The sequence below is a fragment of the Amblyomma maculatum genome, chromosome 3 (genome assembly GCF_055883805.1).
Source record: "Amblyomma maculatum isolate TAMU_Amacu chromosome 3, ASM5588380v1, whole genome shotgun sequence".
Lineage (NCBI taxonomy): Eukaryota > Metazoa > Arthropoda > Arachnida > Ixodida > Ixodidae > Amblyomma > Amblyomma maculatum.
Window position 1 is genome coordinate 69,185,922 of NC_139346.1, and position 26,360 is coordinate 69,212,281.

At 44.0% G+C, this 26,360-nt stretch overlaps 1 protein-coding gene across 1 annotated transcript; it reads left to right on the forward strand.

Moving 5' to 3' along the window:
• Positions 1-26,360, forward strand: LOC146194929 (glutathione S-transferase 1-1-like). Its single transcript, XM_084597590.1, has 6 exons — positions 1-144; positions 218-405; positions 4,402-4,460; positions 15,621-15,762; positions 20,138-20,308; positions 26,206-26,360. Exons 2-6 carry the CDS (start codon positions 265-267, stop codon positions 26,341-26,343), a joined length of 651 nt encoding a protein of 216 aa, XP_084453716.1. The 5' UTR covers positions 1-144; positions 218-264; the 3' UTR covers positions 26,344-26,360.

Genomic DNA, 26,360 nt, shown 5'->3' on the forward strand with positions numbered 1-26,360 from the left:
ATCCTCAGACGCACAGCATAGCTCAAATTCGCTGGGGAAGTGGTGACACAAGCTGCGTATGGCAACGCGCATCCAATTCATTCCCCTCACTTTTGAATTGTCCGTTTTTTTTTTACGGTTTCCTGTCGTAACCACCAACTGCAGGTATATTTCGGTCGTATATGTGCAGCATAAAGGGCAGCCTTATACCGCCTTTTCCCCATCGTTTTGGCTGCAGGCTCTCGACGAGTGTAACGTCTGACTAGCTGCAACGTTTAGCGAAAAATGGCGATAGATCTTTACCTAGTTATGACGAGGGAGCCGTGTGTCTTCATACGAATGCTGGCGAAGCACATCGGCGTTGAAGTCAACTTGAAGCCCATGACTTACGATGACCAGGGCCGTCTGCCCGCTGATTACTCCAAGGTAAGTCTTTGCATCAGGATAAACTAGGCTTCACATCCCATGTTCCAGCCTTATGTGCGTATGCGCCTACTTAAGAAGCGAACAAACATCAAAACTGAACAATGACAAAGTTCAGAAATGTTATTTGGGCTCTTTTTTTCTCTTTGCGACTATCGCGAAAGACGAAAAGAACTTAGGCACGCTCTTTATATTAGGGATGAGCATTTCACTCGAATGCAAGTGACAGTAAAGAAGCCAAAATGTAGTATCTATGTATATGCGTAGTCGTTATCTTTGCTATTATCCGAAATAACTTTCCGGCTTACTATCTCAGTTACTCTCCGAACCCCCTGACCTAGTCTGTTCAGATGTATAGCGACAGGCAGCCCGTCGTATGGCGCCACCGTCTCCTCGGCGAAACAGCGCCGTCCGTGGGAAAACGCGCGCCAGCGGAATGGCGAGGTAGCGGAGGGGTGCAGCCGGTTCCGTTTAATCGCACGGAGTTTTTTTGACCACATTATTCTTTAAAAAGTGAAGAATCGCCCTCGGCAGAGAGTGAGTGTTTTCGGAACAGCCCTGCGCATGGCATTTAGTGTACAATCGGAAATGCTGCGCGGGCGATTTCACCATGCGCTAGGACGCCTTTTAAAACGACTTCGGAGACACGACCTGCGTGTCTTTCTTCTTTTTCGAAACAAACCAGAAAATATAATATTGGCGGCCGTGAAGCGATGGCGCCGTAACAGTGGTAGTTGCAAATATCTGGAGCTATAGTTCATAAAAAATTAAAAAAAAAGCAATAGGCTTAAACAATTCAGAAGAGAGTGATAGCCAATAATTTTCCAGCTTCAGCCTTGCAACTGGAAAAATAGAAAAATGAACAAACAAGGCCGAAGTATAGCATACCTTTTTAGGCAGGAAACGAAAAGCAACAAAGTTTCATGACTTACTGCACAGTTATGCTACCATAGATCTCTGAAACTGGCCTTGAGACTACCTAACTTAAATACATGTGAACAAAGTGAACCATCATCTTAACAGATACAACGATGCTGTGGTAGAACACTTCCGAGTTGCTACAGATAACGGTCTTCGAAAATGCTTAAGTATGAATATATTTCTCTTGACATGCTGCGGAGGCAGTAAAAACAAAAGTTGAATTTTTTCTGCTCTGAGCGACAATATTTTTTCGGATACCTACTGGGGGTGATAGATGCAGTCCTACGAATATTATGCTTTTGTTCATATAGGCCTTCTCCAAGTGTCGGAACTTCATCGCGATTGACGGCACCTGCCTGTGGCATTTGAAGGCATGCAGTAATCCAGTACTGCCAAGACCGAGAACTACAATCGATTAAAAACAGAGAATGTGATTTGTTGTCGGATAGGCCGCCAAAATCTAAAAGGGATTGCTGAATGTACTTGCCGTGATGGGTCGTTTGCTAATGGGTTCTGCTTTCTTTGCGTTCCATGAATTTCCACTTCCCACGTCAGCTGTGGATTGACTGAGTAACGTTAAATCTGTTTTATAGCGTTAGTCTAACTTGCAATTATTCTGAGGCAAAAATATTTTGCCTTACTAAGCACTAAGCTGGAAATGTCGTGTTTACTACAGTGCCAACGGAAACACACTGCTTAGGCTGGGCAGGAAATATTAGCAGCCAAGAAAATACGTAACAGTGGTGCTAAATACTGTACAATATTTGCAACTTCTCACCGCACATTTCTTTTCAATGGTCTTTACAGCAGGTCCTGTCAACAGTTCTTTACTTCGGGACCTCCTCCTGAATTGCGTTTTGTAACTTATTTCTTGCTACAATAAACGAAACTTCAACCCGGCAAAAAAAAAAAAAAAAAAAAGCGGTGTCAAGTACAAGAAACGCCAGTGTCAAATGAACAACAGAGAAATATTTGCTACTCAAGAAAAAAATGTGCGCGAGACCTATAAACATTCCAAACTACGATCTCGTGCCTTCGAGTTAAAAAAAAAAAAAGCTGAGTTTATACTCGTTTTTATTAACTACAATTTAATTTTTTTTCTCATTCACATTCTAAATGGACCTGTTCGCAGTTTTTGTGACCATCTGGTATTGAATGAGGTCTTCGTACTTTTATTGGGTGAGAAGGGTGTGCCACAGAAATAGCTGAACAAATTCGAAAAGTCTCAACACAGACTCGTTTATAAGCAAACTGGCACTGATTGAAGAAAGCTGAGAGGAGAAAAGACAAAAGGTTCGTGATAATGGCAGTCATTCGCGTCTCCTATCTGGTCTTTCGGTAAAGGGAGAAAAATAAATACGCTATATCTATGCTAACGAAAGTAGGTGCGCAAACATTTTTTCTTCCCATAACTGATGAGGGTAACGCGGCTACAGCAATGAGGCTTCTTTTTCGTTTTCTGTACCGGCCATTTCTTGTTAACAGTCGGAAAAATGCTGGCAGTGTAACTTAGGCTGTTGAATTCGTCAGATTTGTAACTGTCAATAAAATGACGACTGCAGATGCTGGAATGTGGCTTCGGCTCCGAGTCTCCCGAGCCGTCACTACAAAGGATACGAAGGCGCAAAGCTTTCGGTCAGAAACTATATTTCAAAAAGTTCCGTTCTTTCCACGATCACACGGTAACCCAGTCAGTAGATACGGAACTCTGTCTTTGAACGAACTATGTTCAGATCACCCGCCGCTCATGCTTGTGTGGGTACCGGTAGAAATTATTCAACTTATAAGCGTCCGGCGAGTTTGCATAGCTGCCAGTGCAGCCAACAACGTGACACGCTCGCATGGACTTCGTTTCACCGGACTTATTCAAGCACAACGTCATCTAAAAATTAGCACTACCGAAGCAATCTCACACGAACGAACTTCAGACTGCGGACAGCATAGCGCCGGCTGGTGCCGGTGCATTCCAGCAACGAGTGGAGCGCCGAGAGACGGCGCCACCCGTCAAGCTGTCCAGTTCCTATACATGTTCATTCCTTTTTCCCCCAGACTTTGCTTTTCCCAGCTTTCCTTTCTGTTTTCCTGCCGTAACCTATTCTATACGTCTGTCTAGAAACACTAACCCTAGTCTTGCGCTTTAGTCCAAAACATTTCGTTTAACCCTTTCCATGCATGCTTCCTGAGCTACCTAGCAGTAGGCGCAGCAGTTATTATGCCGTAACTTACTGATCAACCAGGAGCAGAATATACTGCGAAGTTGATTCTCTCTTTCGAGCCGTCGTACTAGTGAATGTTTAATTCGGGAATTTATGAGTACGAAAGGTATCCAGGTAGGAGTCACACTGCACGCTTCCTATCTCCTGAAGTTACCCCTACCATTTTTCGTTCCGTAGCCCGCATGTTAAATAACCGAAGGTATTTACACCTTCGTAGAAGAAGGGGACGTTCCAGTTCGTGCTTCTGTAATGAGGCAAAAGCAAGCAGAAAGCAAAGGCTCAGTATAGCAGTTTTATTCGGACACGGAGTATATAGAGAGAAGTAGTACAAGGAAAGAAAAAAACAAAACTTCCAAATGCGGCAAAATCTATAAATTAAGTTGTAACCGCGACAACGCTTCTAAACGCAGCTGCTCAACCTAGCGTGATAAGGAAAGCTGCTTAAAGCAACACGCGTCTTTCTTGTCAGTAAAATATTTTTGCATGACCTTCTGCATGAATCTGTCTTTAACTTCAGAGAATGTTTGAGTTGCCATGTCTAACTGCGTTATATAATATCTGAAGGAGCACTGAACAAGTGTAGAGGGGGTGGGCGTCAGTTCGCAAGTCGAGCCAACGCTTCGACAAGTGCACTTGGCTTGGTCTTGGCAGTGCGATCATCACGGTTTGACTTGTGAACTGAGGCTCCACCCCTCTACCCTTGTTCACTGCCTTTTTCATATCGTGTAGCCATCTTCTTCTCTCTTGATACCCTGCGTGCATCTGTTAAGTATTTTGTCGCAAATGAATCAAAGAGCGGCACCTGTTTAAGGTTGCGGTGATGTTTTGGTGAGATTTGAAGGGGATACATCTGTCGTTTCAGATTAGCCCTTTGAACAAGGTTCCTGCAATGGATGACAATGGCTTTGTTCTATACGAAAGGTGAGTCGCGGCGAATCAGTAACGCGCAGGCTAGCAGATTTCATACTCCAAATATCTCTGGAACGTGTTTGTTCAAGCCAAGGACGAAGATTATGTTATAAACAAGTGTATCGCATCTGTTTGGGACAGCAAAAGACAATTTACGGCGCGAAATTAATCTCAGCATTCAAGAAACATAAATTGCTGTAAATATTTAAGTGATGGGTTTACATCGTACCTTCAGTCTTCAGGTATATGGTTTTGAAAATCAATTGTTTAAAAAATGCGTCAAGCGGCATTGCTGTGCCTCTTCGAAGATAAGTTTGTTAAGTTATCACAGTTAAGCTGAAATGCAGCAAGCAATATATTTCGTAGCGTATACAAAGGACCGATCTAAAGCAAAAATTACATTGCTGATAATATTTTTTCATGCCTTATGTGGTCATTCTTTGTCTTGAACTGTAATATTTCTGCTATAGTATAAAAACTATATTCATTATTCTGTAAACAATAGTTGCCGCAAAGAGGATTTGCGGGATTCTAACATCACGTTCCATGCAGGGGTTTTAATAGAATGTCACTGCAGTAAAAATATGATATTTGTTTCGATTAGGTACGCAATGTGCAAGTACAAGTTAGTTTTTTAAGTCTCTAAATATTTATGACAGCAGAAATTACTGACAATATTTGGCGTGTAATATTGGCGTGCATAGCTTTTGTCGCCCGCAAATAATTAATAGGTGCGCATGTTGAAGCCGAACAAAGCCTCGGTTTCTTGAAACCTATGTAAATTTTGTGCATAAATTGCAGTCAACGTGCCGCTTATACCGCGGTTTTTTCTTTGTTTTTTTTTTTTTTTGCTGCTTTCCCTCAGAGGCGTTTTATAGTTGACGTATTTTTCAGCATGGTTATACTATCGCCAACGAGAATCATTCTGGCGGCCATGGCCAATTAGTGGCAAATGTTGAATGCAGCGTGAGATTTTTGACCGCGACAGCATACAATTCTTTTTTATTAGCTGCCCAAAATGGCATGTTACCCTCAGTATGATCTTACAGCTGGAATGTTCTTAACACACCAGGAAAGAAGATAGCAAGAAAGCACAGAAGAACGGGAAATGGCAGTGAACACGCAACAGTAGAAGGATAGAAAAAAATTCTAGAGGGCAGTTTGGACTACTAAAGTGCGATGAGGCGAACGCGGTTATAGCGTGGTGGATCGTAGCACTCGACTACGCACCTTTATCTCAATCTCTTCTTTCACTTCCCCCTTCCTCCCTTACTTTATGGTGTGGTACATGCGTCCGCGAAGAATTGTGACAGATACTTTATTTTTTTTCCCGTAAATTAATTTAAAACGCCGCTTATGCCTGCTATACTAACGCCTTCTAGGAACCTGGGTGTGCTTCTGTTTGCTGTGTGGCATGCTGCGTTCGAAGAAGCGGCAAATGAAAATTGGAGGCCATTGAAGCCTGACCACTTTGCCAATTGGACGTGGGCGAAAACACCGAACAAGTACTTAGGTATCTAGCTGAATAGTTATCAAAACTGGAAAGTGAAAACGCAAGAACTACTGGAGAAAGCAGAGAAGTGGAAAAGCCCCAACATATCCATTTTCACTAGAGCTACAGTATGTGACCTTGTTTTCATCAGCAAGCTATTATACGTGTTGCAAGTGTTGCATTGCTCGCGTGAAAACTTATAACAGCTTCACAGGATTGTTTCCGTTTTCATTTGGGCGGCGGAGTGAGAGCGCTGCAGCAGGTCGAATCTGTTCCAGCGGGTTAAAGATGGGGATTTGGGGCTCGGGCATCTCTTTTTACAGTAGGTGATTAGTAGAGTTTGCGACGTTTCCGACTCATTCTTGCCAAGTTAATCTGCGACGCGTGCTGCCTGAGTTTGTTGTCTCCACTGAAGAAGTAGCTTTTGGGATTTATGGATATTACAGGGAGGTCATCGAGAGGGTTAGATTTCTTTTAGCCCGTTTCTCTTTGGAATATTTGTTTTGTGTAAAGAAGAAAAGGTTGTACAGCAATCTGTGAGATATTGTCTTCTCAGAACCCTTGTACATGGCTCTATACTGTGTAGACCCTGCACAGATGTATTAAAACGACTAACGAAAATCAAGTTCCGCCATGAGCTAAGACCTTTAAAAAAAACAAAAAAAAAACATAGGGAACATTACCAGTAAAGAAGCTTTTGGAAGGAAGTTTTTTTTTTTCTTTACCATCGAGAGAACATTGTTTAATCTGTAACCAGCTGGAAGCAATCGATCTTTATATTGTTGGGAAGGGGCATATTTTTGAGATGTATTACAACGGACCATAAAGGATTTTCCACTAGACTTGCACGGCATTCGATATTTAACCATATAAAATGAGGATCGGGCTCCATTTGACGTAATTATGCTTATGAGCCTCCACTGTATAAGACGCTCCAGAATGGCAGGCTATCCCTGTGATCTTCTCATAAATTATGCGCTGCTTAGTTGTACACGGACAAATGAACTGGACAAACGCTGAGGTTAAGCACAACTCCTTATCACTGTGACTGGGATACCAGATCTGCACGAATTTATTTTCGAGAGAGTATGGAGTGGTTTATTCCTTTCAAAAAGTGGCTACAGAACCTCGAGAATGGACTTCAAGGATAGAGTTTTGTTGTCGCTGCTGTGGGAGTTTTAAAGCGACGAGGCCAGTCTAACACTGGCTGATAATGACTTTCATTCGTGCACATTGCCTTGTTTGTGTTTTTCCATGTTTTATCGGAGTGTTCTTTCGTGCTTGTGTCATGTGCCAAAGTTAGGCAATAAAGAAAACAAATCCGGGGCATTGCGTAGTTTTTTTTTACTTATTACCAATTTTTTTAAGCACACAGCATACACTCTGAATGCACAACAACAAAGCAAAACAAAAGGAATGCTAAAAGCGCTAGCCACGTTCTGCCTAAAGCGCTAGATTTAAAAGGACTTTACTGAAGCCAGCTTGCCTAGTACAGGTAGCCACTCCTTGTGCACGCAGAATTTCTCTCAGGTATACCACGCTCTCTCGATGAAGTAGTGTCGAGCGGGGTGTACAACGGTTCGCTCATGCCTGACATCGATACGCGTTTTCCATACGCTATGCATATATAATAGCATCAGCATGTCACTCGGTACTCCTTCAGGGTCGGTGCATGGCAGATATCGGATACCGAATGGCGTTATTGGCAAGTCCTTTTTTAAAGTTCGCTTCAAGATATCCCAGAGGAAAACTGAGTCATGGCACTCCAAGAAGATGTGTTCATTGGTCTCGGGTTTTCTGCAAATAATGCAGTTAATAGACCAAGGTACAAAGAGCCCTTTGTTCTGCAGCCATGGTTTGACTGGAAGAGTGCCGGAATGCAATTGAAAAAAAGAATGATTTTGCATCAGCTCTGACAGGCATACGTTTTACCCTTTTCAAAACGTCACGCTCCGATCCTAACATTATACACAGCGCTGTACACTGGCACTGCCAAAAATACATCTCGCAGATCCTTATACAACTTCTTCCGCGGCACAATTGACAGATATTCAGTTGAGAACCTTGCCTTGAGGATACGAAAAGATAAAACAACTTCCCGCAAAAAGGGGCTTAATGCCACCGGTTTTGAAAAAAGCAGATACGACGTAATCAGGCAGTGACTCACGTAATCTCACTTGGATTACAGTCCTTAGAAAGGTGTCACTTTGCTCACGCAGAAAAGAAAATCTAGTCACAATTTGCTTTAGAAATAGATGTAAAGCGCTCGGCTAAGGATCCAAGGGATTAAGGTTCGATTCCCGGTTTATTAATTTATTTTTAACTGTCGCTCTCGAAAACGTGACACCTCTGCTGACAACCTTCTGCCGACAACGATGAGGCATTAAAGACTTTCGCCTTGAAAACTAATTATTAGAGCAAGCAACCGTGAGGCAACTGAGAGACTGCGCTTATTTTGAGTATTGATTCAAATGCTCGGAAGTGGAAACAAAATGAAGAAAAAGGCTGAGAATCATGTGAAATAAAAGTATGATCGTAACAAAGGTCCATCTTTTCTCGCCGTGTAGTTTCATACTTTACACGGCATCATATGCCATACTTCTCTGCAAGCACAAAGTTCGCAGCCTTAAAAGTTATTCTTCATGACTGCGAATGATAAGGATACGCTCCCTAGATGTCTTATGTGCTCTTTAAAATCATCGAATTTCTCCGATGGCGTACTAATTACAATAGCGGGATAATTTCCCACCTTCGAGTATATGTAAGGGTGTGGTAATAAGCTCTCTCATAAGCAACTTAATCGTGACCAATTTCCTATTCAACAGGAGGCTGAGTTCGTAGACGAATAAAGTAAGAGCTTTGTAATCTACTTTGTAAGCAAAATCTGTTAGCGCAATTTTGTAATACAAGAAACCTAAAGTATATATGACAAGCAATGTGAAAGAAGATTACAAGTGTAGCGCCTCCTTCTGGCTGCGCTAAAGACGCCGGCTGACGGTGGCACGTGAAGCCATGGCTTGCTGTTTGGTGCCGACAAGATTCTTGTTAGTTTTCTCGTCCTTCACTCCTGAGGTCCTCGGGCTAAAAGTGTGGCCCTAGGACTACCAACACGATGAGTGACCAATGCAATACTGGCACAGAGCGGGACTCGCACCGTTATGATGTCTTGTGGCTGCAGCTTTGCCTTCTCCACGTCTGGACCCAAAACCCGAAAGTCTGACTTTTCCAGATTGAGGCGCAGTTTAACCTCTACCGCACTACATCGCAAACGACGCGCTACTACAAGGTCATTTCTACGCTTCCTCCTGTTGTTGCTATCTAGGTCTCGGCCTTAATCTCTGGACCCGCGGGAGAGGCGCCATATCCGCTCCTCAAAACCAAGGCGCTGGAGAGAACCATACCTTCCGAACGCGCACGCCTTCAGCAGTGGCTTGCAGGGGAGGACATTGGCGATCCACGGCCATCTCAAATCCTGCAACGGATGCGGCGGCTTCTCGGGGGACATGACGTACCCACGAACGCCCTGTTGATTTGGGATCTCTTCCTTCAACGTCTGCCCAAGCTCAACCAAGCTCATTCGCTTTGTTTTAGCGGCGGCCGACATCACCCTCCATCGCCCGGCGGAGCTCGCCGATTAGGTTCATGAGGCCATAAAGAGACGTTCCGTTTGAACAGTCTTAAGCCGGCGTACCTGGAGACCACAGGAAAGTGCCTCGAGGAGCCGCCTAACATCAGCAACTCCGTCCAAGGTTTCCGACTCCTTGTTGCTCCTCCTGCGTCGCCGGCGAGGCCAACGCATGTGCGCTGGAAGAAGGAAATAAAGACGGCAGCTGGCGGTGGCACGTGAAGCCATGGCTGTCTGCTCTGTTCTCGCCCAGATACGTATCAGCTTTCCTGTCCTTCGCTCCTGAGGTCTTCGACCTAGGGAAGTAAAGGAGGCAGAAAGTATTTGCAATCTCTAAAATGCTCTAGATTTAGCCGTTTCCCCGGAATGTGTTTCTGAGTTTTTAACCTAACTTTGATAAATTGTACGATCCCTAAAGTAGCGATGCTTACCAGAGGCACTTCGATCAGATGCTTTACTGTTACATGCGGATTGATTTATCATATGCGACGGTTAAAGAGCGTTTGCATAAGTTTCAGCATTTTACATGTATTGAAATACAGTCGTCGCAGAATGATATGCGTACAGTAAGGAAAATTTTTGATAGGGTCTTGTCCTTGAATATTGGTAACGTTCAAAATTGCCGTTATATTGTTCTTCATTTTTGTAAACTCTGTAACTTAAGATTTGTGTAATCTCAGCCCAACACCTACGTGCCCTTATATGCTGAAAAGTTTAACGGTGAACATTTCATAATAAAGTCATGCAACTTTCCCTTTCCCATCCTGTATACGTGGTCGACGGAAGCGCCCACAGAATGACCACAGACTGAATACTGGTGCTTATGGGTATAAATATTTATGAGAACTTGATCCGACACAATTGTTAATAATGCAACCAATGATGAAACAAATTGCTATTCCGTTTGGACGATCACCTCTTTTACTTTATATCTCGTTTTTATTAACGTTTTACGAAGCATTGAATACAAAAAATTCAAAGCGAGCTTCATTGATCATTTCACACTAAGCTTATCGGTTTGCACGGCCTGCCAACAATACTGTACTAATTCAGCGCGACAAATCAAATTGAGCACTCAAAGCTGCCTCTGTCAAGAAATGTGCAGAAAGTGTGAAATTATGAATTTTTTTCTTCCTTCAGGCAAGCCTAGTTTTCTCGCACAACACTTTTAATAGCGACTCTACTATGGTACATTGTCAGATACTCATATGGACATGCCAGTAGGCACAGAATAGTTTAATCTGCCAATAAGTAGAAAAAGAAATTTGCTTTTAATGTTAGTTCCACACTTACTATGATTAGTAAAACCTACTTAAATACAAATATGCCGCCTTTCTTAAAGTGATTAGCCGCAATAAATTTCCCGCAAATTTTGGGAATGGGTGATACGATGTGTTGAGTCCAAAGTATATTAAAAAAGAAAACAAAAACGGTGCGCGTTGTTGTTAAATGCCAGACTGAGTTACTTGTGCGCACGGGGGATACTTAAGGGCCAATATTAAGCTACGCACTGTCTGCGTAACGGTTTCTATCAATGTATTTCTAAAGGTATGCGATAATATTCAAAAGAGAGCCCCACAGTTGATAACAACACCCCCATCGGTTCTCTAAGGCAGTCTAAGTAATCTTTTGAGGGCAGACGAAATTTCAAAAGAATATTACGCTGCACTTCGAAAACTTAGGCGTTTTGCATCAACTTCTGTATAACAGTACACTACTACTGCCCGCAATTATCTCACAATGAAATGACAACAGAAGGCTGGACGTATGCGTGGCACTGGACGAATATTAAAAATTATTCTCCAAAATGGAGCAATCTCCGACGTGCAGCAAAATTTTGCTTCCCTAGTTTTTCCTGCGCCCGATGGTGCACTTAAGACCTCTGTAGAAAAGCAGTACGTTCCACCTTTGGCAAAATACTGAATAGCCATCGAGGTAGGATCTGTGGATATACTGATTGTCAAGACAAAATTTTATATCTGAGACCAATAATTCAAAAACCTTTCGCAGATTTGGTCAAAAATTACAGGTGATAGGGACCGCCATGGTGCGCTGCTCCTGGCGATGAGTTTATTCCGTTTTCTTGCGGAAATTGCTGACACCAACTTACCTCTCTCCGTCGAATGTGGATCATGGTCTGCTAAACGACGCTGCCAGCAGTCCACGTTGCGTCACAGCACCCAGATAACCTATAGTCATTGAGGATTCCGCATTTGCCAACCTCAGCACTTCGATCGTGCTATGCTCTAGGCGCGTTTTCTGCTGTTAATTTTTGTTGTCGAGGCCAGGTGGGGCATATGGCTTGGTTAGTTTGATTGTTGGGCATTGCATCTGCTGTGTATACTGACGCCGGCGTTATCTTGGCTTTACAACTGCTGCGTTCTACCGGCCAAAGGCCGGCAGCTACCCGATGATAACCAGGGTGATTGACAGAGCGAAAAGACGACACTTTATTTCCCGCTCGGAAATATACAGAGAAAAAAGGAAAGGAGAGAAAGAAGAAAAGAGGAACCATCGACACATGCGCTGGTCATCTGCAGCATTGTTATTTGCAGCAACAACGGTAGCATTAGTGATTACGTAGGAAAATATTCCTAATACACCGAGCCGTAGCACTACCTACGGCAATCATGATGACCACTGACGAGCTGAGCTGTTGCCTTCCAACCGGCTGTCCTGTCCCGTTCTATCACAGGCTCCAGCATTTTCATGTTGGTGCCATTCCTCAAAAGATGAAAATACAATTCATGATCATCATCATCATCATCAGCCTGACTATACCCACTGCAGGGCGAACGCATCTCCTATATTTCTCCACTTAACCCGGTTCTGTGCTAGCTGTATCCGCTTGACCCCTGCGAACTTCTTAACTTCATCTACCCACCTAACTTTCTGCCGCCCCCTGCTACGCTTTCCTTCCCTTGGAATCCAGTTTGTTACCCTAAGCGACCATCGGTTATCCTCTCTTCGCACTACATGTCCTGCCCATGCCCCTTTCTTCTTAATTTCCACTAGAATGTCGGTAACCTGAGTTATTTCTCTGACCCACTCTGCACGCTTCCTATCTCCTAATGTTACCCCTACCATTACAACTGCAAGTCAATATATGCAAACCGGAACGCGGCATTCCTAAAATGAGTACTGCCTGTTGTGAGACTGCACCACAGAGTTAAAACATTTAACACAGATGTCGGGATATTATCTTTATATATTGTTACGATATGGCAAGCCGATTAAGACAGGAGACAGAACATGACCGATGGCGATGGTAGATGATGTTTTATGAATGTTCGCGGGCCTAGCGCGAGCGCTCCTGCCCGCGCCACTGCCCGCTTCTTCTTCCTTGTCGTCCGTAACATGACCCAGGGCCACCGAGCGATCGTCCCGATCGTGGACGAGGAAGTTTAGCGATGTCAATGATTTTATGGCGTGATGATGGGCGTGTCTGGATGCTTGAATAAGAAGAGGAAGAAGGAAGAATAGAACGGCTTGCCGGTAGGATGTCTGATGCGTGGATGATCCGCCTCCCTTGGAGCTGTCAACCATCCGCCACCAGAGTCCATGAGACCGATGGCTCGAGGTCACGTCGGGAAGCTTGGGCGGGGGTTGCGTGTTCGTGTCCATCGATTCCTTCGGGTCATTCGGGTCTTTCTGGTTCTTCATCTCGGTTCTGATCGGTATGTCTCTTCTCCTTGTCTTCAGGTCCGGGCTGGGGGCTGGGCGGTGGTAGTTGTTCAGGTCTGGGCTTGAAGAGCTGGGGCGAAGCTGCTCGGCGATGTCCTTGGACCCTCGGTGATGGTCCCGGCTTGAAGATGGTGTCGATGCTCCAAAGCGAGGATGGGGATGCCGTACGCCGCACCTCCAACCAAATGTCACGATACGGCAAGCCGATGAAGACAGGAGACAGAACATGACCGATGGCGATGGTAGATGACGTTTTATGAATGTTCGCGGGCCTAGCGCGAGCGCTCCTGACCGCGCCACTGCCCGCTTCTTCTTCCGTGTCGTCCGTAACAATATAATTATCAGCAGGCAGGGATACGCTTACACAGCTGCCTCTGACTTGAAAACAGCTAGAATGAAATGGAGATTTGTTCTTTTCGAAAACCGGTGTGCAAGTGGTTGTTTGTGGGACTTTAATCTAGTGTACCTTTTTGCCACAATAGGCTGCGGTCAGTAAAGGGAGTATTTTCGACAATGTGCTAGTTGGTGACACGAAGTTAGCCGAAATGGGCGTGGGCCTAAAATGTCTGCTCATTCGCCTCTGTTTCTTCTGCGCCTAAATAAACTTAAATATTCTCAGCAGTTCTGGATCTCTCTCTCATCATCTATAAATATGCCGTAAATTTCATACGCCCTCCAGGACTGTGATGCGAAAGAGAATGATAATGGAAGACGGCACTTCGTTATCAAATATAGCAAGAGATGAACTGTAGTTCACGCCGACAACTTTGCAATATATACAGCAAGGTTGGGTAACATGGATCTGGCTAGCTCGGCATCACTAGAATCACTATGATTGGCTGCTTGCTGCTTACCACACCCTTTCGGACTGTGACTAATAACTCTCTCGCGAGACACAATGCAACCAAAAAGAGCAAAAATAGTCAAAACATGCAAAGGGCAGTTACTCAAGTGACCATATTGGCCTGCAAATCCAGGCCTCGGCCTCCAACCTTAACCTGTACACGGATTGCTCGCTTACAGAGAGGGGGAACAACAAAGAGCCAAACACCAGATCCTTTGAACGTCTCCTTTCGCAACCCCATGCCGCTTACGCGTTGACACCGCGCACCTAGTCACTTCAACGCCACGCCTGATAAGGCTAAGTTGGCCTGATGTTTTCGACGCAGACTTCCTGTTTTACTTGCAGCCATGCACCGCGATGAGTGAGCGTCAATGACCTTCGCCCTTGCGAGCATTTATAGTTTTCTGCATAAACTTCAGTTAATCTCTTTGTTATTGCTCATCAAAATGTGCCGTCTCCCATTATCATTGTTTTTTCGCATCACCGTCCAGGAGGAGCATGCAATTTACTGACGCGTTCGGCAGGATAGGGATGCGAAAGGCGAAGATAATGAAATACGGCACTTCGTGATGAGATGTAGAGGTTAAGTGAAGTTTATAAAGACATCCTTTCTACTAGTTTCCGAGAAACTAAAGCCGATGAGTGCCGTGGAAAGAAATACGGATGGGTGCAAATTGGTTAGGCGCTCATATTAGGTGTGTGCCCAACTTGTCAAAAATATTAACTCATGTGGCTCTCTTTATAACACGTCTAGCGAGGCTGGTACAGTATTTGTAAAACTCCTACAGGATAGGGATGGCAGGCACAAAAACATTCAGGAGGCTTAAGATACTGAAAATGAAGTGTGTCACACGTTGTGGCTCAGATGAAAACACCCGAGCATCAAACGGTCCCCAAAGGGCCGCGCAGCGAGCGATCGGTTCTTGTGCTATGTTGTCCCTCAACGCATAGCGGTGACATGCTAAAATCTGGATATATCCAATCTTCAGGGTGCACGGCAGCACGTAAGCTTCCTATCATGTAGCATTTGGAGACGAAATCCCCTTCTTCTGCAATGAGAAGAATAATGTAACGAAGATTTCACACAATCTATGACATATTTTCTTTGGAAGGTTCAAAGCTACTTCATTGGAGCATAAGTTATTTCGTCGCAGAATCATTCATTCAAGCATATGAAGGTATTTTTGATGCAAGAAAGAGTAGCCTGTGTTTTTGATGACGGTTAAATGATGAGAAATATTTCTGGAAAGACTAATTAAATATTGTTTGAAGACACACTCAAACTGGACAACCACATTCATAGCAGAGCTCTAAAGCGGGATCCAGAGTACTGTCATGTTTTGGAGCAAAATTATCTTCCACGTACTATTTTAAATATTTATGCCACTCGTTAACGGGCACAAGAATATTTCTTAAAGCTTTCGACTTGTACTTTGAGTAAATAAGACTCTCAAGTAGTGTGCCGAAAACTCCAAAAGATAGTTTAATGTTTCTTCCTATATTAATCGCTCTTCCCACGTTCTGCAGCACCGCCATCTGTCACTACTTGCTGAACAAATTTGCCCCCGCAAGCCCGCTGTACCCTCATGATCTGCAGAAGCGGGCTAAAGTGGACCAGATCTTGTGGAATGTATCAAGTTTTCTTCAGCCCGTCGCCTCATCCTACATTGTAAGTTTGGATTTAATTGTTATATTGACACTGAAAGGTCTTCAGTAGCAGATGTTATACTAATTAAATCGGACATGTTCAAGCGGGTACATATTTAGTGACATGGGGCGCCACTTTTCCTGCCAAAAAATTAAAAAATGATTAGCATAAAATTACACACCATAAGCAGACGACAAACTGATTTGTCTTCTGCGATAATGTTAATAGTGATTACAAGCAGCTAAAATATTTATGCAAAATAAAACATTTTTGAGTCCTCAGGATGTAGGATGGCGAAAGGAAGGTTTCCCACGTTCTATTTTTTTTTTTTTTTACATAGTGGAAAGTACTACCTAGAAATTTCGTAGACTTGAGGCCGTGCACATGCCGCTTCGTGATTCGTGAGGCACTGCGCTTTTGTTCATTAATTGATAGTCATTGAAACTGTGTGCTTGTTAAGTAGACACTGGATAAATGTCCCCACCTACATTAGCACGTGCTTTATCTGCGTACAAAGGCCCTCACTTCGTAAGCGAACGCCTTTAGAATTTTAAGCGGCTTCTCTGTGAGACGTAGGTAAGGCTCGGTTGGCAAGCTACTTATTTGGCCACTTTCATATTTTGCAGCCTTAAGGCGGAAATATAAACTGTGCCAGCCAGTTGAAAAAATACACGAAAACCTAAATGTTGCCAAAAAATTGTAATTTATGGCATAAAAGACTGAATAAATTTTTCAGTCGGGTTAATGACAGCTGCTTCTATAGCATATTGAGGCTGTGCACGCAATAGCAGAGGTCATTGCTCATTAGCTCAGAATCGCAAGGCACTACGAGAATTCCGGAAGTGCAACGGCTTATGTACCATAAGTTTCAATTCAATTCGAAGGAAACGGGACAGAACACCATGGTTTATTCTATCAATATGTGCCGTTAATTGTTCGCGAAAAAATAAATAAATGAATGAACCAAATCGTTTGCAGCAAAACTGTTTACCTATACTCCACTTATAACCTTTTGTTATATTTGTTTTTAAAGAAAGCTCCGGGATTAGTACTATTGCACATTGTGGCGTTTTGTTTTAATGAACTTGAAAGCTTCTACTGCACGAATAATTTTAGTGTGCTGTAGGAGTTGTGAGGCGCTCGTGACAACGACATTTGAATCGACATAAAAATTTTCTCAGGCATAGCCTGATAAACGTACCATGCTTAGAATTTAGAATCGTATTAGCTAAACTATACGCCTACCTGTTTTAGTTTTTTTTTTTTTTTTCAAAATAAAACTGTTTGCACTCGAGCGTGTTCAGATCACGTGAGGGCAGGGGTCAAACTAGGATTGAAAAAAAGAAAAGAATGAAATGACGTCCACAGTGCAACTGCGTAAAGCGGACGTCTTTTATGCCTAGCCATTCAGGATATCCCATAAAGTACAGCCACGTCGTTTGCAGAAAATTTTTCGTTGCCATTGTTTTGAACGTACTCGTTTAAAAGTTGTGCGTACTTAAATTGTTAATGCAAAGAGTAAATTTGCAACCCCAGTATACAGTCACCACGCTGGTGGTGGCGTTGTCGTGATAAAAAAGCTTCACTCAGTAATGATGCGTTAATATTTAGGCCTTCCGAATGTTGGCAACCATGCTCGATTACATTTCAGAGAGCTGCCCTCTTAAACCAAACAGTTTGATCTCGTCGCAAAATGCACTAGATACTGTAGGTTATCGTAACTGCGGGTTCTTGCGTGCGATAACAACGATAAGTATTGTTTTTATACGTGAACAATTAGTCTCCTTGCCGTAGTACTCGCAGTAATTGTTTGCGGCACGCAAAAAAAAACAAAAAAAAACTACTTTTTTATGACGCACTCACGTGAAATGGCTACTAGTGGATGTATGGTGCACGTTTGCTCCTCATTTCGATACAATACACTCCATAAGAATAAACCAGTTCTGCGAAGTAAGCAAGCCCACAGCCACTTATACCATAGGAATTATAGTGCCTAGGCACTATAATAGGAATCGTAAGGGTTTTTTTTTTCTGTTTTCCTTGGTGTCCCTAAATCTAGGCTGCATTCGCATACGTCTTAGGATGAGGCCCTCATTTCCCATATTAAAGCGATATCTTTAGTACCTCCATCACGCGAACATTTCTCACGGCGTCTGAAATCGATGGTACCACAAATGACTTCGGGTGCCCACAGAAACGTGTGTGACAGGTACAGCGCCTTTTCCTCCCTGTGAACCAATTATTAAGGACACAACCTTCCTATCGTCATGGCGAAAATCTCGCGTCGGCGAGGTATTGTCAGCGAGATGCGTCAACGAGATTCCAGGACTGACGGATACTGCGCCTTGTCTTTCCTGCAAAGCAATCAATAAATGCCGATAAACTTTGATGCACTCATCGGATCGCTGGTTGTGTTCGACAAGGGGCGCAACATGTACCGCGTACAGCAACAATGCTCAGGCTTTCGTCTTCCTCCACTGCAGACTCTGCAGTACTTTCGAAACATTGCTTCTGGATCCGCTTAAACACTTACAATTAAAAACGCCTCACGAGATCAAATTGAGGCGGAAAGAATTAACAAAATAAAATTAAGAAAGTTACGCTGGGCATAATATAGAGCCTGTTATAAGAGGCATGTTACGTTCTTCTCGAGGAAACGTTGAGGTTTAGATTTCCGGAAGAGTGCGGGGTCAAGTGAAAGGTTTCTTGCAGCGCTGCTGCAGCTGCAATTTGTGACGCACGTTCCCGATAGTCGTAGTTGAATAATGCAGAATCAGAGATTCGCTTCCCCCGCCAATGCGACATTTGAACTTTTTGCGTGTTGGGCGTTTCAATACAATCGAATTTATCTAGAGGTCATTCTGACAAATGTGTGAATGCAGTACTATTTTGAATTACTTTATGATAACAAAGGGGAAGAAAGCAAATTGACTTAAGAAACAAAAGCTACTTAAAGACATATCTTCGAAATCAAAGAATAAATGTCTGTATGGAGGACATGTAGTACAAGGGTAAGGCATAGAGATGGACTCCTGGAGCAACGCGATCGATTCCAAGAGAAGGAAAGCCCAGGAGGGCGAAAGTGTTTTGGCCGATGGAATTAGCAACACGGTATAGTGGACTAGTTGGTGCATTGATATTTTTAAACTGTCAATAGTGTACAAACAGACAGAAAGTTTAAAGTATGCACGATCCCTTCTGCTCACTTGTTGATCCCGAAGTGCAATTCATATGATATGTTGTGGGGACAGCATCACTTTTATTTCCAATATGACCTCGAAGTATCATGTTTTTGTTTTTTCATTGTTGTATATACGTTCCCAATAACGCAAATTGATTTTGATAGTGTGTCTTCTAACTGCTCGCGTACTCGCTCTTAATTCTGTTGAGACTGTCCACACAGTACAATGTTTCCATTATGGGATTAGAATGTTTGCTCGTGCAGGCTGGCGGCGGCTGTTACAGGACTGAGCTAACTTAATAATCATGAAAAGAAATGCCTCTGTCCAGTAGTCCGTGTTGTTTGGCTATTTGTTTTCCTGATATTGACGGTTCTCCTGGTATTTTTCGCTCCTCGAAGTTAAGATAATTACATCGTGATGTGAGAAAGCAAGGACAGGGTGCAGGAAGTCAGAATGGCTGACAAACTGCACAAAATTAATGCCAGGGAGGGGTGAGGGGGCCCCTCAGTCCATGCTCGCATTACTTTTGTGCATGTTGTAAGCAACTTCTGATTACTCGCGCCCTGGCTCCCAGTATACTTGCCATTGTTCCAACAAAATGGCTTTGTTCTATTCCGAATACAAAATCTTTATTCTCTTTACATGACATAGTCATAGAAGCCTGGCACATCTCATTACGACTTGAAATGAACAAAAAGATGAAATTTTACAACTGGCGAAACTGTATCTGATTATTGAGCTCGCACAGCTTCATGGAAAACTGCGTAAAGAACGTTCTCTCTGATTTTGTTTTATACACCATAATTTTACTAAGCCTCATGATTCCACACGAACGCGCTTTATGAGGAAATTTATTGAGATTGCGCATTGCGAAAGGTAAACTCATTGAGTAGCGCCTTAACACTGAAGGCCGATGGGGAAAACTCTTTCTAACAGTGTTGTATACAACGCAACAAGCTGTCCCTTCAAACAAATTTTTTAATACACACTCATCAGTTAGAATGACTGAAGAATCTCATGTGGATCGAAAGAAATGCTACAACATACGCAACATGTATACTGCGGCCTGCAAACGTTATGCGGGTAGCTTTTCAAGACAAAAACGATGCGCTTGCTGCGGGAAGTACAAAATAATTTGACTATTTCCATATACACCACTGCATGCCCCGAAACACGTACGCATTGCTTACTGTTGCTATGTGCCTTTTCCCAAGCGCACTGCCATCGTACGAAGAAAGAAGCTGACTGCCGAAGAGCTCAGTGCATTTGAGGATACAGTGTTGCGTCCGCTCCAGGACATGATAGGGGGGAAAAAGTTTGTTGTTGGCAATGGACTGACCGTGGCGGACATCAGGCTGGTCTCTATCATGGCCTGCTTTGTTCCGGTGAGTACTGCTTGCTATCGACGTTGTCATTACTACATGTCAGATATGTAGCCAAAATGAAGCCGATAATTGCATCGGTCAGCCGTTCTTTCTTACGTCTTGTCATTTACTGTTAATAGAGGTGCAAGCACTCAGACATTAACCGTCTCACTTCCGCAACGGATTCATAACGTTGCGTGGGAATGGGAGAATCGCTCTTTTTCTCTGTAAAATTTGCACCCTAACAATTATTTTTCAATAAGCGTTCACTGACTGGAACCGAGCAAGGAATAGCAAATAGAGAGCTAAGACGCTTGCAGTTCGACTCTTGTCTGCATATTTTTGATGTTATGTGTCTCGCCTTCTTTCTCGCTTAAATGTCACACCTTTGAGGGCCCAGGAGAAGTGGTGGCAGCGACTATGGAGCACCTTGTCATTTGCTGTTGCTTGCTGCATACAGTCCGCTGTGCAGCGGTCTTTACGGCACTAATACAAGAAAAACATTTTGTAACGCGAATAGCAAAAAAGAAAAAAAATTGACTGGTAAGGCCTATCCACCCCGATGCGCTAAACTTGAGCGCAAGAAGGGGCTTTTACAAGCGAATGCCCACCATTGTCGTATTTGTATCTATATTTTATAATAGCTGGCAGTACAGAGCCATGAGCACGTCATCAGATTGTCATTGCTTCGTTGAATGAAGCGGGAAGCCAATAAATCACAAATGTAGAAAAGCGTTCATTCACGTGCTGTAGAAACTGATTGCCTATCACGAGCGCCGTCTTTCTACACCAGGAAGTAGGATGTACTTGATCAGTCAGGACAATGGCAACCACGTGAGAAAATTTGCTGGTGTTCTCTAATAGCCTACATATGCCAGCTAGTCGGTCCCGACTACTGTTTCTGTGTGCGCAGCCACAAGCCAGCTATACATAAATGATATCAAAGAGAAGAGCCGGACGTCCTTGCCCAGTAGAATTTTAATTCGGTTAATAAATTAGTGGGCGTTACTTTTGAGTCTAGTCATATTTTCAAAACGTGGCAGCGTTTAAACGTTCTTAAATCGAATAGTACTACGTGTGAAAGCTTTTGCTCGATGGAGTTCATGCCGCCGACGACGTGCTACGCATGACACGAGAGCGTGTTAGAGTTCTGCTCTCGGCGGAACCGGCTGCCATGATAGCTAGGACGCGCCTCACTTTACCCGACGTAATTGTGGATGCTAATTGACTGCACTTCGACAATCTTTTATTTACTGTGTACCAGTCATGGACGCAAATAAAAAACACTGTTGCTACGGTAAATAGGCTGAGCAACAAAATCGTTGACAAATTTTGTGCTCGAGATGGTATGAAGGCTTTGCCAATGACAGCCTGTCACACGCTCGAGAAGGCGCATTTCCCTCAAGCCACCGTTGTCACCTTACGTTGAGTAGAGTTTCGCAAACTAGCTTTTCACCAAAACTGTGTGATAAAACGATCGTTTAGAAATAAATTTGTGTTCTTGCCTGCCTTTAGAATTAGGTTTTGAGCCGGCTTATGTGCGCACTAAAATATTAGTTTCATTTAAATAAATAGATATCGGCTGAAGAGCTGTTGTGCAGGACGGCGATCACAATGAGGCCTTGTCGAAGGCTTTGCGTTAAGCAAGTTTTCAAACCTGTTGAACGCATATTACTGTCCTTCGTAATTATCTATATCTTGAAATAGGATCTAATTCTCTGATTTTGGACGAATAAAAAGAAAAATCAACACTCTCCTGCAGACTTCATTGTCTTACTGTTGCCGCTGACCGCTTTTCGTGGAGGCGTCGGCACAAAAAGGGCTGTCACATTACTTCTTTCCGCTTGATTTCCTTGAAGACAGCTCAATGGGATGGCTGCCTAGCCAAAATTTTTAGCGTGCAAATCCTGTGTAAAGTACTTTCGCGGCATTCTACAGATGCTAGGAGGAAGAAAGGACGCACAGAATAGTGCCTCGCTAATTATATGACCACTACGGACTGTGCTTGGACCCTTTGTATATAATGTTTTGATCAAAACGTTCTGCAAGATAAGTCGGTGTACTTGAATGCAGCCACACCCCAACAGCCGGATCATACATATATCGTGCACTTTGCAGTGCCTTAAACTGCATAAGCATTAAAAATAGATTCGCTTCTTTGTATTAGCATTGACATGTGTATTTCGCATAATATCTTGCCAAACCGATTTTAAAAGATAAGAGCCTCTCATGGAGTTATATTTACCAGAAGATCCAGCCATATGTAACCATACAAGCTCTAAAATGAGATGAAATGCCCATGTCAGTTTCAACAAACTGACGATTCTTGAGAGTTGTATGGGCACCGTTTTAGCAAGTTTTTATTTCCAAAACGTTTTGATAATTAGTTAGCATTTTCAGTATCCGCTTAGGAAATACTGTGTGAACTGATAAGTGACAGACCTTCTCGAAAAACAGCTAGTTCAAAGGTTTGCACAAATCTGTCATTTGCGCAAATTGGGCTTTATTCATGGCCCCAAAAGTAGCAACACCAACCCCGCCCAAAGAAAAGAGCAGCTTGCAGTTTGCAACAATGCTACTTTACGCCCGCGGCACATCGGAAAAAACAAAATATTTTTTGAGTGTTGGCTTTCACAGAGCTATGTACTAGAGAGAGATATGCGTCAACAACTGGTAATGTAATAGGTTTATTTAAAGGCTTTCAATATAACAAGCCATCTTAATAGTACCACGTTATGGACACACACACCACCTCTCTTTCAAAATAATCTTAAACTCTTGCAGGAATGCTTTGTCACTCGAGCTCGTAATTGAATGTGTTATAATTGGGGTTATGTAATGATCAGTAGCACTTGCGAGCGGGCTAGTTGGCTATACGACTCCGACGACCTCTGGCGCTGCATGGTTATACACAAAAAAACAATACACACATAAGAGAAATAAACCAAGACGTTAATGATAATGGTGTAATGATAATCGTTTCAGAGCAAACAATGGACTGCAGACTAGGTCGTGCGCCGTTCAATATATCTGAGTTGAATTCACAGGGCAGAGAAAAATACTTACATTCGGCTGGTGCATCCAGCACATCTTAGAGCAGTTTTTTTTTTTTACTGCCACTGTTCTTTCTTTGATCGCTGTATATTGCCTTAACAATGTTTGATATGTAAGGGTGCGTTGAAGCTCAGGTCGGTGTTCAGGTCGACCGTTTACCTAGCGCGTCAGTCTCTTGCGTCTTCGTCTTTTGTCTGCCGTCTTCTTTCTTTTGCACGCGCCTTTCGACGTACGCTCGTCGTCTTTGTCATCGTCGACAATCACCGAGCGTTGGTGTGACACTACATTATCCCCGGGAGAAAAAAGAGGCATCCTGCCGACTCATGGTGTGGACACAACAGGCGGGTCGTAACAGGGCTTGAGGCGGTCAACGTGCACTGTTTCACGCCCGCGGCGACGCATATCCGGTGTCGGTACAAGCGGTTCTATAACGTAGTTCACCGGAGAGGTCTGGCAAATAATCCGATATGGGCCATGATATTTGGAAGCAAGTTTGGTAGAGAGGCCGGAAGGGGTGGCAGGAACCCAAAGCCACACGAGGGAGTCTGCGGTGTATGAAGGAGCTGGACAAGACGGTGCGCGAAGGAACTGCTGGTGACCTTGGTTCTGGGTTGTAAATGAGCGGGCCAACTGGCGACATTCTTCTGCATATGCTGCTGCTTGAGAGACGGTGGTCGCTTCGGAGGTGTCAGGGCGATAAGGAAGTATCGTGTCCATAGTTGAGGTGGGTTCACGGCCGTATAGAAGAAAAAAGGGGGAGAAGCCGGTCGTGCTTTGTATGGCAGTATTATAAGCGTACGTGACGAATGGGAGAAGCCGGTCCCAGTTTGAGTGGTCGGACGCGACATACATGGCCAGCATGTCACTTAAGGTGCGGTTAAAACGTTCTGTCATGCCATTTGTCTGCGGATGGTAGGCCGAGGTAGAACGGTGGACAATGCGGCACTGCTGAAGAAGGGCTTCAATGGTCTCAGAAAGAAAAACACGGCCACGGTCACTGAGCAATTCTTTAGGTGAACCATGGCGCAGAACGAGATGATGCAGGACGAAAGACGCAACGTCTGGCGGCGACAGCGGCGTACGTTAACGGGGCTGTCACAGGCGCAATTTGAGAACTTGGCGGTAAAACTTCTGCAACTTGCTCCTGGATGGTGCGTCGAAGTGCAGAATCTATCGATGGGGTGGTTGCGGCAGAAGCAGGGAGGAGCGATAGTTGACGAGCCACTTCCTCCCGTATAAAGGCCTTGATCTCAGGAAGGAGGGAAGGTGGTTCAGAAGTGAGACTGCATGCTGTCGGAGGTACGAATAACCGATCGTTCACGAGAGAACGCCGGGTAGAAGCTCGTTGCCTTTTTAGGACGTCGTAACTCTGACAGAGCTGAACTACCTCGACGACGGTTTGGGGGTTTCTGGCCGTCAACATGTGAAATGCATCGTCGGAGATTCCCTTCACGATTTTGGTGATCTTGTCAGCTTCGGACATGCAAGGATCAACACGTCTACAAAGATCCACAATGTCCTCTATGTAGCTGGTGAACGATTCATCGGGATTCTGGGCGCGGGCTTCGAGGCGTTGTTCGGCGCGCAGTTTGCGCACAGCGGGGCGGCCGAACACCTCGGAAAAGCTCGTTTTGAAGGCCGACCAGGTGGGTAGGTCGGGTTCGTGGTTGCGGAACCATAAATTTGCTACATCGGTCAGGTAAAAGAGGACGTTGGCTAACTTCGTGGTGTCGTCCCACTTGTTGTAGGCGCTTACGCGTTCGTAGGAGGATAGCCAGTCGTCTACATCTTGGTCGTCGGCGCCACTGAAAAAGCTGGGGTCACGCTGGCGAAGCCCACCGGAGCACAGGATGGTAGGGGAACCGGTGGGATCAGTCGAGTGTGGAGTGGCGGTCTGGCTTGTTGCCTCAGGCATAGCGGATGGCCGAGCTAGTGTGCGGCTGCGAAGCTCCAGCTTGAGAGGAGGGAACGAAGAGCAGCCTCCACCAAATGTAAGGGTGCGTTGAAGCTCAGGTCGGTGTTCAGGTCGACCGTTTACCTAGCGCGTCAGTCTCTTGCGTCTTCGTCTTTTGTCTGCCGTCTTCTTTCTTTTGCACGCGCCTTTCGACGTACGCTCGTCGTCTTTGTCATCGTCGACAATCACCGAGCGTTGGTGTGACACTACAGATATATTTTATTGGCCCATTAAGACAGGCCATTAATGTTTAATGAAAACGTATCCTGGCAGAAAGGTCAGCACATTCCATCAAGCCTAAGTGCTGTGATTGTGGGCGCAAAGAAAAGCGTGGACGAGTCTGAAGAGGAACAAAGCTTTATGAAGTTGTATAGTCAGTAGGTTTAGGCTGCCTCATTTGTAGGACGAAAAATGGAGTTGGGAATTTAATTACCACAAACTGAACGACTGTTCCCGATTTATACCATGAAACTGACGAAACTTTAAACGAAGAAATGCAGAAAAAAAGAATATTTCTGATTTCCCAATAAAACTTGCAGTCATTCAGCTTTTATTTTTAGCCAGCTGACAGATGAAAAAAAATATTTTCATTCGTCTTTTTTTATGACAGTCAAATTTTATTGCACTGCAGCTAAGATGTACCACTACTACCTCAAACGTTTCCTACTTAATACATGAAGCGAAGTCCAAATAAGGAAGAAATAACACAAATGTTTCTATCCGCAAAATTTTACAAAGGCAGCCTTATTGTTCTTGTTACAAGTCCCTATTTTGGTTATGCGCAAATTATAGCACTTTCCTAGGGGAAGAGGGAACGAGATTTCCTTGGTTTCCAGAGATGTGTGTTTGCCTTATTCGATAAATACATTCTGGACGCTCAGCTAATGCACGATTTTTGTTTCTCTTACAGCTGCCGGTCGTAGATAAACAGAAGTTCAGCGATTTGCACTCCTACTACGAACAGACGCGTGCAATGGTGCCTAGTTTTACTGAGGTCTACGACTGGATCCTGGAGCCCCGTGGCAAGGAGTGGGAGACGTACGAATAAAAGCCCACAAATCTACC